The sequence below is a fragment of the Centroberyx affinis genome, unplaced genomic scaffold, assembly GCF_046629955.1.
Source record: "Centroberyx affinis isolate AG114_WGS23_722 - 3 ecotype Tasmania unplaced genomic scaffold, CSIRO-AGI_Caff_v1 ptg000677l_1, whole genome shotgun sequence".
NCBI classification, from domain to species: domain Eukaryota; kingdom Metazoa; phylum Chordata; class Actinopteri; order Beryciformes; family Berycidae; genus Centroberyx; species Centroberyx affinis.
The window spans coordinates 216,863-232,160 of NW_027279298.1; the positions used below are offsets into that span (position 1 = coordinate 216,863).

The 15,298-nt window shown below is 43.4% G+C and overlaps 1 protein-coding gene across 1 annotated transcript; it reads left to right on the plus strand.

Annotated features, from left to right (window-relative positions):
- The first annotated feature begins 848 nt into the window (after positions 1-848).
- On the plus strand, positions 849-8,471 carry LOC139643934 (transmembrane protease serine 4-like). The gene is made up of 12 exons (XM_071519249.1): positions 849-1,157; positions 4,244-4,390; positions 4,671-4,823; positions 4,965-5,091; positions 5,328-5,447; positions 5,833-5,876; positions 6,226-6,388; positions 6,507-6,673; positions 7,034-7,129; positions 7,299-7,441; positions 7,646-7,798; positions 8,221-8,471. The coding sequence occupies exons 2-12, from the start codon at positions 4,276-4,278 to the stop codon at positions 8,230-8,232; spliced, it is 1,293 nt and encodes a 430-aa protein (XP_071375350.1). The 5' UTR covers positions 849-1,157; positions 4,244-4,275; the 3' UTR covers positions 8,233-8,471.
- Positions 8,472-15,298: the final 6,827 nt, after the last annotated feature.

Below are 15,298 nucleotides of genomic sequence, written 5' to 3' on the forward strand. Positions count from 1 at the left end.
TCATAGGTTACATCATGTGACCTAGTTTAGTTGTATAACGTAATTGCGTTTGCATTTCTCAGCAGACAGCAGAAATTCTTCCTTATACTTCCTTCTGTGTGATACCCTTAATCAGGAGCAGTGGGCGGTGGCTAACACAATAAAGTGTTGTGTGTTCCCCAGGGTGGTGACACACACACTCTAAGAGGCATATTGTGTTGTGTATTGTGCATTTCTTTTTGCTACAGATTACTCTTTGATCATTTTTTTCCATGGAAGTGTATTCGTGCCTCGGTAGAATCATATCAGCTTGCAAACAAAAGTTATTTTTGTTCACACTAGTCTGATGAATATGAACGTAATAAAAATGTTGTCACAAAAACATATGTTGTTATTAACATATGTTGACAAATGTCGACAACATTCGACAACAAATGACAACACACGTTTGACTAAACCACTTTCTTTAGTGCAGGCAACATGACATTTTTGAGAAGCACTCTACATTTCCCTCCTTTTCTCATCACATTGTCCCAGTTTTACAAAATGCACACCTGTCTGGACAAAAGAGAGCTTGGCAAAGCTTTGTTGTTGAGGTCGACTGGGTGTGTGGATGGTTGTGACAGTAGTGGTGGCGAATAGTGCAGTGGCTTTGATGGTAGATTGAGGAAGTGTGTGTGTGTGTGAGAGAGAGAGAGAGAGAGAGAGAGAGAGAGAGAGAGAGTGGCGGGAAGGGGGGGCAGACATAGAGAGATGTGAGTGGCTGTGGAAGTGGAGGGCCGAGAGGTGGGATGTATGAACTATGAAGGGTGTTCCTGGTTTAAATAAGGAAAAGGAAGAAACTCGTCAGAGGAAAAGAGGGAGAGAGAGGCAGATTAATTGGGAAGAGGAATGTTTGCTGCAGTCAAGATCGTTACCCTGTCTGCATTGTCATCGCACTGCAAAAAAAATGAGATACGGATGAGTCAGACAGTCAGATCTCTCAAGTCTTTATTCACAGACACACACTCCCAGGACATACAGTGTAATTTACGGGTGTTGCCAGCTCTTGACCAGCAGCTACACAAGGACTGAAAACATCTCAAAAAGTCATCTGGACACCAGGAAGGGACACTTTTCTCTACCAGTTTACATACCAGTCGACATCTGACAAGGAGTGACAGCTAAGCACTTTACAGGTGAGGAAGAGTAGAGAGTGGTGTGAAGACGGATGTATGTGGAAATGTGATTCTGATCACTTTTGTTTTTATTTAAACCATTCAAACATGGAAGTTTGATAATTAATGTTTGTATTACTGTCATCCAGCAATAAAATGTGTGTGTATGTGTGAGAAAGAGAGAATGAATGTCATATAAGTAGTAGATGATGGTAGATGAGGGGTGTTTTACAAAGTACGCCAAATCAGAAAATAACTTTTTCTTAAGAATATAGCCTTTTCACTTTTATTTGACAGTTCAAAGTAGAGAGAGACAGGAAAGACTGGGAGAGAAGTTACGACATGTGACAAAGGTCTTGGGCCAGATTCAAACCAAGGACATCACGGTTCCATGGTACGCACCTTAGACCACTGAGCCACCAAGACGTCATGGTGACCACAATTACTTTTTTCTCAGAATTCTCACTTTAATCTCAGAATTCTCACTTTAATCTCAGAATTCTCACTTTAAACTCAGAACTCAAATACGTTTTTCACATGTGGCCCTAATCCTCTTCCGTACCTCTGGACTGTGGCTCCTCATTACAGAGTATTCTCTAGTCTCACATACACTCACTTTGAAGGATAAATACAGTATTTTAATGCTGATTAATTGATATCAGGAACAGTAACAGGTAGTTTCATTAAGAAAATAATGGAGAGCATTGAATGAATGAATTTCATCGCTCCGATATGGAATGTGTGTGTTAGTCAGGCTGCTTGTGAGACACTGTGGCCCTTGATGGGGATATGCAAAAATAAAGCAGTTTGATTCAGCTGAACAACAAAGACACAGCAGGGCATACACTAGATCTATTAAATCTCAGAATTCCTCTCATCCTCTCTTTTATGGTAGGTACGATACTGTCTGGCAGATTGTTGTTAGGATCAACATTGTGATTGCGTGATATTCATGTGCTCTACAGGGTAAACTCTGTAGGAAATGTGTTGCAAGGAAAGTAAGGAATAGATACAGTTGGTGACATGATATGATACAGAATATAGTTTACACCCCATTTCTTCTCTGTCACTAAGAATTACTGACTTCTTAATGAAGCAATATTGACTTAAGATCAGTGAGGCAGACACACAGAAGGAGGTTTCATAGTAGACTTCATACCAGGGTGGATCCCAGAACTGCAACAGGATCCTTACGCCGATCTGAAATTCAAATGGGTTAAAACAGGTTATTGGCTGAAAGAGACCATGGAGAATGTTCAGAGATCATCAGCCTCATATTGATCCTCTCAGTGAAGGAAAATCTATCTATCTGTTGATCTATCTATCTGTCTATCTATCCAGGTCCTCATTCCTTTGACCACCTCAGTCAAAAAGAGCAGACAGAACTGAATGTAGAGTGGCACCTATATTCTGGGACAATTGATGAGTCCACTGACCTTGTTCTCCAAGTGAAGAAAGGTTGGGAGTGAGGTTATGGTTCATGGCTTTTAATAGTCCAGGTCAAGCAATACAATCAGCTCCTGTTTAAAACAATGGCTCTTTCTCTTTAGCCAACCATGTCAGTCTTTTTATCACACTCCCACTGTAGGAGCCAAAATGTGTATTTATGTGTTGTTTATTATTTGTCAAGGCTGTGCATGCTTTTTTTGGTTACTATCACTTCCGGTAATTGACACATGGGTGTGGTTTCACATTATTTACCTGTTCACTTGTATGGCGGGAGTCTGACAAAGAGTGTGAGTAGGGCTCACACATATTTTCTGTTGACCGTCACGTCATGCTTTGATTTCTGTTTAATAAACAGATTGATAGTAGTCGCTACACCCACACTTTCTCTTTTTCCTATGCTCAGTCTCCCATAACATTCACAGCCACCGAACACTGAGAAGCACTGACCTAGTGACGGCATTGAGAGAGAGAGAGAGAGAGAGAGAGAGAGAGAGAGAGAGAGAGAGAGAGAGAGAGGTTTAGCATTGTTTTGACAGCAGCAGGGATAGGTCTTTCAAAACAATTCCCTAAAGATCTGCAGAGCATCGAAACACAATGCTACACACTGGCAGCCCTTATTACAGCCTCAGGATTTCATAGTAGGGCAAGTCAGGCACCCTTCAGGCCAGATTCAGTTACATTCCTGTACAAAGAAGGAGGGACGGAGAAGGAGATCATTGTACAGGGAACTACTCCAAATAGATGACAGCCAGATCATTAGTTTGCATTTGAGAGAACATTTGAATAACCTCATTATTATTCATCCTGGGCAAAAATATCTTATCATACTGGAGCACAAAGACAAGGAGTCATGCTAAATGTACTGTATGCTCTCTGCTTGCTCACCTGCACTCTACTAGTTTTGTCTATATACTGGTTCATGTAGTAGCAGTAGCGTGAGGTTGTCTGTTTAGTTTTAAAGTAAAGTCATGCATATTACACATTATACACAGTTTGCTTGTTTGTAATATGTTGTTCTGCTTCTCTGCATGGGCATATGGACGTACACACATAAATGCACATGCCATAGTTTACATTTTTCAGCGTATATTGCATATGTGCCCTGTACATTATGTAGCTGTATAGTATTTTATCAACAGTATGTGGTTAATTGCAGTTCCTGGTCCATGTAGGAGAACCAGCCTTTGGGTTGATGTTGATCCTGCTGATACTCATTGGTTTCGATTGATTTGTGTGGGAATGACAGTTCCAGTTGTCTGTGGAGTTTATTTTGTCTTTAGGTCCATCAATTCCCACTGAGGCTGGGTCAGTTGACTGGAACGGACCATATGGGCCAATCTAACTCACAAACAAACAAAAACAATTCAGGGAGTTTTACTCCTAATATAAATATAACGTGACATATGGTCACACATGGCCAATGGTACCAATGAAACACTGCTTTGGCTCATCTATTAAATTACTCATGTTAGTCATGGAACCGATGAGAACATGTATGTTCCCCAGCAGGTTCTACGAGGCTTAATGCAAACAAATGAAACATTCCTTGGTTCAACATAAAGAGCAGTGTCTCAGGCAGTTTTTCTGCAGAACAGTCTCTGCAAGGGTCAAGGGTAAATTGACCTCCCTCCCTCTTCTTTCCTCCCTCTTTCTCCCAGTGGTTCCACGGCCAGGGCACCACAGAAGACCCATGGAGTCACCGCAGATTCCGCAGAAGGACAAGGCGTCTAAGAGGAAGAGAGTACTGCTGACTGTCCTAACAGTTATAGTGTTGCTGGGCTTACTGGCTACCGCTGCATATTTTAGTGAGTCACCATCTTGACTGTCTGTATACAGTATATACACATAAACCACAGTGTGCCGTGCCAAACATGCCACTCTTTGATCATGCCAAGTCGAACCCTTACTGCTAAGCTTTTAGAGAAACACGTGTTTTGCAGAAGTATAGAAATTATAAGTGTTTGGATTCAGTCTCATTCACTGTGTAACAAATCATCCAATTGTTCAGTGTCAAGCAAAATGTCTGCCATTCTAACTTGACTTACATGCCCTTCCCTTTTACTGTGACATTCCTTTGCTCTCCAGTCAAGCAGCTGATTGACGGAGAGTACTTCTTCTGCAAGGGATCAGTGAAGTTCATCCCGCTAGATAAAGCCTGTGATGGCAAAGATGACTGTGCTGGAGGAGAGGATGAAATCACTTGTGTGTCCAACTTCAAGGTCAACACTACCTTCCCAGGTAAAGCAAAAGACGATTTCTCTCTCTCTCTCTCTCTCTCTCTCTCTCTCTCTCTCTCTCTCTCTCTCTCTCTCTCTGTCTCTCACAAACACTTGGAAACTGACCCCTCTTTTCTTTCTCTCCCTCCATTTCCTCTTCCAGTGCGTCTACTATCAGACCGGAGTGTCCTGCAGGTGTACAGTACAGGCTCAGGATGGAGGAGTGTGTGTAGTGAGGACTGGACCGAGCAGCATACACAGACAGCATGCCAACAACTGGGATACACATAGTGAGTTCACACCCACCAGGGATGTAGCTTTGAAGTGACTGAGTATGTGAGATTACATCCATCACAACATCATAATACTAATTATAACTAATGCCATTGCACTACTGAGCTGATATTAAGCATTCCAATTTTTAATTTAAGTGCCTCAAGCAGATTGAGCTGTAAATGTGTTCCATTCAGTCTAAGACAAATAACCTGAAATCAAGTCTAACATCTTCCCCTCCTCTGTCCCACAGTAAACCTCGTAGCACCACTGTGCCAGTGAAGACCCTAATATCTTCCCTGAAAACGGGACCGTTCACAGCCATCAGGTCTGGGACTAAGACCATACCCATACATCAAGCTACCATTGACCGGTAAGAGAGGCAAGACTTATGTTATCAAAAGGGGAAACAAATACTTTTTCCTCCACCATTCATGATTGCGTCATTTGTTTGTCATTAGTCATTAGTTTACACGGATAGATGAAGTCTCATATACATATGAGATATAAATATTGTGGTTTCAGTTTCTCAGGAGACAGACAATTCCACAGATTTTGTTTTTCTTTTTGGTTTTTGTTTGTTCAAACAAAAAAAGAGACTAAACTCACAATGGGGATTACCTCAGTAAAATTAGGTCAATATTTGGATGTGTATTTTAACTGTCAACGTTTGGCTAATTGTGTGGCTGTATGTGGTAGTGTGTATTTGCATGCAATTCTAAATGTTTGATGAATGTCATTTTGTTTTTTTCCTACAGCAAGATATGCAAATCAGGATCTGTGATATCCTTGGCCTGTTCAGGTGAGTCCTGCTTTTAGGGAAGAAACCATGTCTGAATTATATATTTACTCTATATTTAACCATCTGTTGTATAAATAACAAACAAGGTTGAGGGGGGTGAGGGCAGGACGGGGGGTAGGGGACAAAACAGATTGTCATGTTAGTTCCTTCATTTAGTTCCTTTACAGCAAGGAAAAAATATATGGCGCACAAAACAATTGGCTTAAACTGACTTCCACTGATTAAATATAAGGATCTCTATTAGTTCAACAATAGATAAATCCATGTTTATTGTTTGTGGAGAGGAAATAAGAGATATATCTGTAAATAATGCAATGGATGCTGGATAATTTTGTGATCCCATTTGTAGACTGTGGGCAGGTGGGCTCTCAGGACCGTATTGTGGGGGGTACGGATGCCGTCATCGAGGAGTGGCCGTGGCAGGTCAGCCTGCAGCACAATGGCCAACACACTTGTGGAGGGTCTCTGGTGTCAACGCGCTGGGTGGTCACTGCTGCCCACTGCTTTTCTGGGTCAGTATAGGTTTCCATCTGTACCATTTCACTTGAAATTGAACTTCTGACACAGAAACATGTTCACACCTCCTCCTTGTCTCTCCCCCCCCCCCCCCCCCCCCCCGGGGCTCTGCAGCAGTAAAAAGGAGCTGAATCGCTGGAGAGTGGTGTCAGGCAGGACCTACATGGGCACACTGGGAGGCTCCTATGTGGACAGGATCATACTGAATGGGGACTACAATGCAGCACAGTACGACTACGACATAGCAATGATGAGACTTAGCAGCCCTATCGCTGTGGGAGGTGAGGAAATTAAAGTTTAATAAATTCATTAACCATAATACGTTGATAGAAAACACTGAACCTATGTGTCATGATAGCACCTGACTGCTTAATACAATTGGTAGAAGCAGAATCCAGTCAGTTAACTTGTACCATACATCAAGGACAAGCAGGGATATTAAATATAGGATACTCTGTACAGTCTGCTGCCCTCTAACAGCCATTATATCAAACAGCAAGAGCACAGTTTACATTGATCTACTTCTGTCAGAAAATGTTTTTTTGGTATTATTCTCATGGCTTTGAAAGAGTCAATAATTGTGGCAAAAAAGAGGAAAGAAAATACATGAGACCTCATGTATTTTTTGTTTATCCTTACAGACAGTCGCAGGCCAGTTTGTCTGCCTCCTAAAGCCTTGGGGCTCAGCGCTGGAGCCTCTATGGTGGTCACTGGCTGGGGACACCTGGAGGAAAACGGTGAGACCACAACCACAACCATAACCACAACCGCACACACACACACACACACACACACACAAACACACACACACACACACACAGACTAACTCACCATCTAAACCTCATGTCTTTGAGGCTGACCCTATCACTCAAATGTGACAGACTAGTACCTCTGTTCTCCCTTTAGGTAGGATATCTCCTTCCCTTCAGAAGGCCTCCATCCCTCTGATAGACTCTGCTAAGTGTTCCAGCCCCAGAATGTATGGTGATAGCATAACCCGCAGGATGATCTGTGCTGGTTTCCAGGAGGGCAAAGTGAATGCCTGCAAGGTAACGGACAAGAAAAATCAACATGAGAGTATATAATATGCATGACATTCAAATAATTTATGTATTTCCGTGTTATAGGGCACCTTTTGATTGGGACCCATTTTATTTGATACTGTTAACACAAAACCAAACACTGTTTATAAATAGGCTATGTATCATGTAGGCCTGCTATTTTAAGACACTAAATGTTATTGTCCATCCCAGGGAGACAGTGGGGGTCCTTTGGTGTACCTGTCCTCCTCTCGCTGGCTTCTGGTAGGAGTGGTGAGCTCTAGCTTTCACTGTGCCAGGGAGAGAAAGCCAGGCGTCTACTCCAATGTGGAGGAGCTGCTAAACTGGATACATACAGTCATTGAGGTATAGATATGATGTGTGTGTGTGTGTGTGTGTGTGTGTGTGTGTATGTCACCGAGGTAGGCTGGCTGGCTCCAACCAAACATGTAGGAGTTAGTCTGCCCACCAAAGTTAAAACATTTTTAAGGTAGAATTAGTGACAAATAGGATTTTTGAATGAAGTCTAGGAGGATTTCACATCACAACAAAATTAACCTAGAAAAGGAAAACATTAACCAAACTGAAAGCATTTGTACTCATAGTATCTGAAGATGTTCTAAGTTTAACTCTCCTGCAACCACAAGACAGATGTTGTAACCATTTGAGTCAACTGTATTTGGTGAAATACAATTTGGTAAATGAGACATTTTGTTGATTTGAGAAAAGACAGACAAAACATAAACTATATGAAGCCAGCCCTGATTATTTTTATTTCATCCCCCCAGAAAAACTCCTGAGGCCTTTCCTCCTGACAAGCAGCCACTAGAAAACTGCAGTCTGGACATCATGGACCGACTGTGAAACTGAAAGGCGTTTGCTTCAACATGGAAGGCTGTCAGCAGAACAGAAAAGGGACCTCCAAGTGAAGTTGAAGATGCTTCTCCGCAGCAACACAGGCTAACTCTCAAACACAATCATATGCATGAACTCTGCATGTATGCATGCATATATTCACACACACACACACACACACACACACACACACACACACACACACACACACACACACACACACACACACACACACACACACACACACAATTTCATTAGAGCTTGTTTCAGGTGCTGCTTGTGTCATTTCAGATTCCTATGTATGCAGTATCTCAGGGAACAATAATGTAGCTGTCTGTCACTGGACAGTCTAGGTTCTTCATGGCAGAATGTTCTGGGCCATCTGAGCTCCAAACAAATGCTTATGGTGTTTTTGGCTATAATTAAGTGCCCTAATCAACAAACACCAGACCCAATTCACTGTTTTACTCAATTTTTTATTATAATATTTTGAATATAATTTATTTATTTATGTATTTATTTATTGATTGATTGATTTATGTTATATGTGCCTCTACCTTGTCAAATAAAAACAGTATATTAGTTCACTGGCACTGCAATTAAGACACAGCTGTTCTAATTGTATTAACCTATTCTTAACACTGTTAAGACATTGGAACTTGCAGGGTCGGCAGATCTGAGCTACTTGACTATCAGGTGTGCAATGTCTGATGGTGAGGTTTCAAAATCATATTGTAAACTGTAATTTATGTAATCTGTAAGATGGACTGTGTTCTTGTTATGTTATGGTAGGTCAACAGTGGTCCCTGGACCCTGTTTGAAAAGGTGAAAGACGGGGTAAACCTGTGCCATACTAATGCCAATAGGATTCAACTTAAAATCAACAATTTTTAAACCGAGGCAAAGTCCAGGGCTTAAAATGTTAATGTTGCTCTGATTCAGTTGATCTGATACTTGACTGCACCTTTTTACAGCACAGATGGCATGCTTCTTACCACAGATTGATTTGCATGAGCACTTTAAGCGGGGAGTCAGCATTACTTGACATTATGTGCAGATGCTTTAAGTGCTGAACAATGTGCTGAATAAAGGTAGACTAAACCTCGAGTCACACTGTAAGTGTTCACTGGCTCTACATCGAAAGTTTCAAAGTGCAAAGATGTCCAGTGTGCCTTCAGAATACCAAGACCAGGCTATTAATAGCAGTGGTCACTGGCTGAGTTTTTGTCTCGTCAGCTGCAGAGGATATAACTGTAATTTCTTGAAATGTTAATGTGAACAACAGGAATTATATGTTTATTTGTAATAAGGGTGCACTCAGGCAAAGAACCATCATTATTTCCTCATTTTCAAAGTCATGGTGATTTACATTTTGTTTCACTTAACTGTATTGTTAAATTGTTGTACATGAATAACATTTCTTTGCTGCATATACCAGGGTGGCTGATAATGTCTGATTGTACATACATTTGTTGCTGATGTTTTATATGCTTGTAAATAAGATTTACAGATTATAATAAATCTAATGGATTCTTATTTGACTTTATTATGGGAAAAACAGTTTTACGCATACTGTAGTCAGTTTACGAGACAAAAGCAAAATGGCCACATAATTGCTAGTGTAAATGTGCAGTGTCTTTGTAAATAAAGGTAAAGTTGCACAATTGAACTGATGTAAAGATTCAAACAAAACCATATAATGTGCCATGTCCAGTGGCACATTAGTGAGGAGAGAGAGATGTGCATTCACACAAACCAACGCAGCAGTATAGAGGGTTTATATGCAAATTGAAAAAAGTGCCTGTATCTATTTCCTAAGTGGCTTTTTTTGGAATTACAAAAACACACTTACGGCCCTGGTGAGGTTCATCTGGCTCACAAAGCGGGACAACAGGTCCAACTCCTCGGCCAACAAGGATGTTACAGAGGTGACAAAGACACACCTAATAGCCCCAGGTTGTTAGCCACCGCTGCTTATTGCGCCACCAGGTGGAAAATTGTATTGAAAAATTCCACCATCTCCTTATCCCTAGGCTGCGGTGGAGTAGTTTGTCTACTCCTGAAATAGGTAGTGGAGCCAGGAGCAAAATGGGTGGCCAAGTGGGGGAATGCCATGATGCCAGACATCTGATATCTGACTTCTTAAAGAGTGCTATGGACGCTGCTATTGCTGAAACCACGCAGTTGCATGTTGTTTGAATCATTGTCTTTGCGTTGTGTAGTTATCTGAGCTGTTATGTTATTTGTGTTATCGGATGTTATCCAATAACACCATAAGCTTGGTTCCTGTCAGAGCACTTTTTTGTCTATGGCTCTGGCTCATGTGAAGGACGGTCAACAGGCAACAGCAAACTCCTTCCCCACCTTTTAAACTAAAACAACCCAGTCACCAGAATAAAATGTTGGCACACACACACACACACACACACACACACACACACACACCGTGAGCCACGGAAGGGCTGTTGTGGGTGGACTTGGCGTGTTCGACTCCTGTTTTGGCTAAAATATCTGAAATAAACCAACATATTTTCTTTTTAGATCACCTAGATAACCTAGATCACCTAACATATATCACCTAGATGCAGTGTAATTACTAGTTCGGCTGTACTAGATATTTGATATATTCAGTAGATATATCTTTTTACGACCCTATTTACAACCCTACTTGCAAACCGGAAGAACTACAACTGTGGTGCTGATTTGCATCAAGCTGCATGGCGCAGCTCTAGGGAATTGTAGTTTTTAAAAAATATTAGTTTCTTGGAATTGGAATTTGTAAATACTGAATTGAGAGTACAGTGAGTACACTAACCCTAACCCTAACCCTGAGGTGAAAATTCATTTTAACCATATTTTACCCATATTTGACAGCGCCCCCAGTTGTTGACTCACATGATAGCTGAGGTCAAGAGCTCTCTATAACAGTTTGTCCCATGTCTGTAACCCCTTTTGTTGCTGAATTATAAGCCTTCAAACATGCACCGAGGTCAAGGTTCAAAGGTCAGTATTTCAAAGCAGGAGCCATGTAGAATCTTCATACTGACTTATGTTACTCTCCAGGTCGAGACTTTTCCAACAATGTATTTGGTTTAGCTCTATGAATGCTTTACGGTCAGCGAAGCACATTTTAGTAGAGGATATATTACTTGTTAAAATGTGAGGAAGTGACCGGGCAGCATTGCAGCACTGTGTTGTGTGTGCGGCGGCGAGCCTCTGTGCACCGCCGGCATCTGAAGCCCCACCCCCACACTTGCATAGCTGCCCTATGCCGCCGTGTGGGAAAACCTGTCCTCACACACGTCCGCTTGTCCCTGAGGAGGGGCAAGGATGATGTCAGTAGAACGGTCCAATGAGTGAGGGAGCGGAGTATTTTGAAAATCGCCCGCTCTCGCTTGGGTTGAGCTCGCTGTACTGCATTTTGTGTGTGTGGCGGCGAGCATCTGTTTTGTGTGGGGAGCGTGTGTCTGTGTGAAAGAAGCCGCAAAATGCTCAGTGAGAGCATCGGCGGACTGGCTGAAAGGAAAAAGCTCTTTAGGAAACAGTGGGCGGCCCTGAAAAGGGCCGTTGTGTTTCCTTGGTTCAGCTGCATTGAGACACACGATCCCCACGCCCCGTCATTGCCACTGACACTGTTGTTTGTGAGGTGGCTGGGCGATCGGGTCGGACCAGGTGCACGCTGGCCGCCGGAACTTGCCTGGGCGGCGCAGAGCCTGCCGAGCCAAGGTTGCCGGCGGAGGATACCGCGATGGGGGAGGAGGTGGTGTTTCCTCACCCTCTCCGCTTCCTCGGCTGCTTCCTGTAGGTGGGCTGTGGCACTTTGGAGGAGTGGTCCAAACAGCCCATCGGGGGCAATGGGACCATCCAGCAGCTCCCAACGGATGAGAGGGGGAAGCTGAGACATGTGCAGCCAGATGTTCCACTGCACCATAGTCTGCCACGCCATGATCCTGGAAGACGTCATCGCTTTGCCACTGTTCGTGGCCAACTCTGGGGAAAAAGCCCCTGACTTGTTGGCCATGGCGGAGACAGCCAAGGACAACAGGGTGATGTTGTTCTGCGCTGCCGTGATCTGCGCTGCACACTGGTGCGAGTAATCAGATAGGCAGGCGTAGGCTTGGTCTCGCACCGTCAGCGGCGAAGGTTTCCGCTTACCAGAAAAGGTAGCCTTGGGGAGGAGGATCGACGCCAAGCTCTGTTCAAGCGGCAGAACGGAGGAAAAACCTTTTTCTGTGTCCCCGTGGACCCTGGTGAAAGGTTCCCATCTGGCCACCAGAGCTCGTAGTTTTCCGGGGATGGAAAATGCTGCCTCTCTGAAGGGCTGAAGCTCCAAAAACCTGGGCCAAAGGGGGGGGCGTTTGGCCAGCGGCTCCTGGACATACACATCCCCGCCTAAGAGGCCGTGAGCAGGTGCAGGTTGCTCTGCCGGCATCGCTATACCCCTCAAATCCGCCGGCTGTTTAATGATGTCCGGCAAGTCCAGGAGAAGTCCTTTGGCGGCCGGCATGTGGCTGGCAGATTGGAGCGGAGAAGGAGAGGACCGCAGCAGCGGAGCTCCTTGCCGCAGTGGGGAAGGGGAAAGCCGCAATTGCGGGGCCCCGTCCTCAAGATCAGGCTCCAGGTCTCCCGACGGGGAGACGGAAGAAACGGGAGGAAGGCCCGAGATGGAGTGAGCCGGGCCGGCTGAATCGTGCCCGCCATTGAGGATTTCCTCCGGAATATTCGGGAAGTCTTTGCCGCAGAGGATCTTGTCCAGCTCGTCGTGCCACGGTCAGCCCAGCTACCGTCGCCGCTTCCCTCCACCTGGAGCACCGTGAAGGCCTCTGCCCACCGCTGCAATTCCTCCACAGGCGGGAGGCCTGTGGAGTCAACGCTAACCCGGCGTGAATGGCGCCCATTCAAGCCTCGCAGCGGGGGATGGAGATCTGACGGCAGGATGTAGCCGGTCCGGCAGGTGGTACACAAGTGGACAGCTCCTCCGGCGCGGTGAGATGACTTCTTCATCTTCTTCTTCTTGACTGCTTGATCGCTGAAGAAATTTTGGGAGCAGAGCTCAGGTCTCAACGCTGTATATTCTATAGTTGAGGACCTGAGTGTAGCCACTGTAGCGTGGCAGGAAAGAAAATCTTCAGACTGCGCATGTGCGAGAGGGATAAACCCAATAGCGACAGCTCTTAGAGGGTGAAGCCTATACGAAATAGAACGGAAAATAACCACAAAATGGCTGCAGCTCTTCCAGGATAATCCAAGTCTCTTGAAGCCAATCGATCCCAAAGTGACTTGGAAAGACTGACACCATTATTTAGCTGAAATTGCCACTCTACCTGTTGATTTCATACGTCACGTTTGCGCCACCGTGGCCTCGATAGGTAAGACTAGCTAGAATTAGCAGAAACAAGACTTCCAGTTTGGCAGTTTAGCCTTCAAAATAAAAGCGCGAGATATGAAAATAGGTGGAAATACTGTTTTAAACCAATTATTTTGTATTTAATCGTCAAAATCAATAAGTGAGTACCCATATTAATGTTTGATGTCATAATAATAATGAAATAAAATGTGCCATTTTTAACTATAAAATCTGCATGTTTTTACACTGTGCAGAATACATGCAGAATGGAGACTAAAGTGGACATCAAACAACTGGTCAGCCTGTCTCTGTCTGTTCGATACTGGTGAAAATAAAACAACATGATTATGTAGACATATGTAGCAATCATTAATTAGAAATTTGCTGGGGTGAAACTCTCTTAACAACAGGTAGTGAGCTAGCTAGCTAGCCGGCTAGCTAGTAGACAATACCCACATAGTCGCATATGTAAGCGTACGGTTTAAACCCTTTATCCAGTTTGGTCGTGGTCTGTGGGAGTCTTGGAGGTCAACCTGCATATGATGTACATCGGAAATGCTCATCTGTGGCAGCTCCTGTGGCAGTGAAACTGAACTGGAAACTATAGTAAATCTGTTTTAACAGAATGTGTAAATTCAATTGTAATGATGTAAATCAACATTCATTCTGTGCACAGGGATCTACGCATCTTAGTGAATAACATTTCTTGTCAACACACATGCTGTGATTGAATCAGCCGATATATATAGCTTAGCCATACCTTTGCTTCCCTATCTTTGCTATAATGATCTTCATTGTTGTTTTTTTATCTTAAATATTAATTACATTTTTAATCATTTAAACAGGTTGTGTGTTTTATTTGGATTTTCCAAGTGCAGGGAAAACATGCAAAGAAGACCTTTTTGGGCCCATGTGTGGCCACTGTGGGCTGAAAATTTGTCCCTTTGTGGGCTGTCCCACACTAAGCCATGCATCTTTGGGCCTGGTGTGGGCCAATTTTCAGCCCTCAGTGGCCCCACATGGGCCCCAAGATGACTTAGGATCTGTTCCTTTTGTGTTTTGCAGGCAACGGCAAGATTTCCATTGAGAGTTGACCTGCCACACCAAGGTTCATCATAGTTGGTAAGAGACATGTTTGCATATATTATATAAAATATTTGTTAGGATTGGTAGATTTTGAGGTGGGGGGAAGAACCTTGTCAAAATATTCTCTACAGAATAGGCTACAGGACTTGTATTCTATGCCATCAGGACAGAGAGAGAGAGAGATTTTAGCAGAGCTAAAATATGGCTGGTTAGGGTATTATAACTTGACTTTGTATATTTCAGGTAAAACACCAGTGTCTGCTGACCTCTGGATGATGCCACCTTTCCCTCAGCAGGAGTACCAGGAGTCAGCCTGTACACTGGAGTTGATAAAAAGGTGAGCAGGGAGTATCTTTTATGAATTCTAAACCTCTTGTACTATACTGTCTCCAAAATACTTGTAAATGGCCTAAATTGATATTTCCGGACTTGATTCATTGTGGGGTCCCATTGTGGAGTACCAGGATACATACTATATCAGCTCAGCAAATGTCAAAATCAATCAAGTGGTTCAAGCACCCTTTCACCTTGTTAATTTCCCCAAGGAGTTCAAAGGGAAAATCAATAGGAAGAAACAA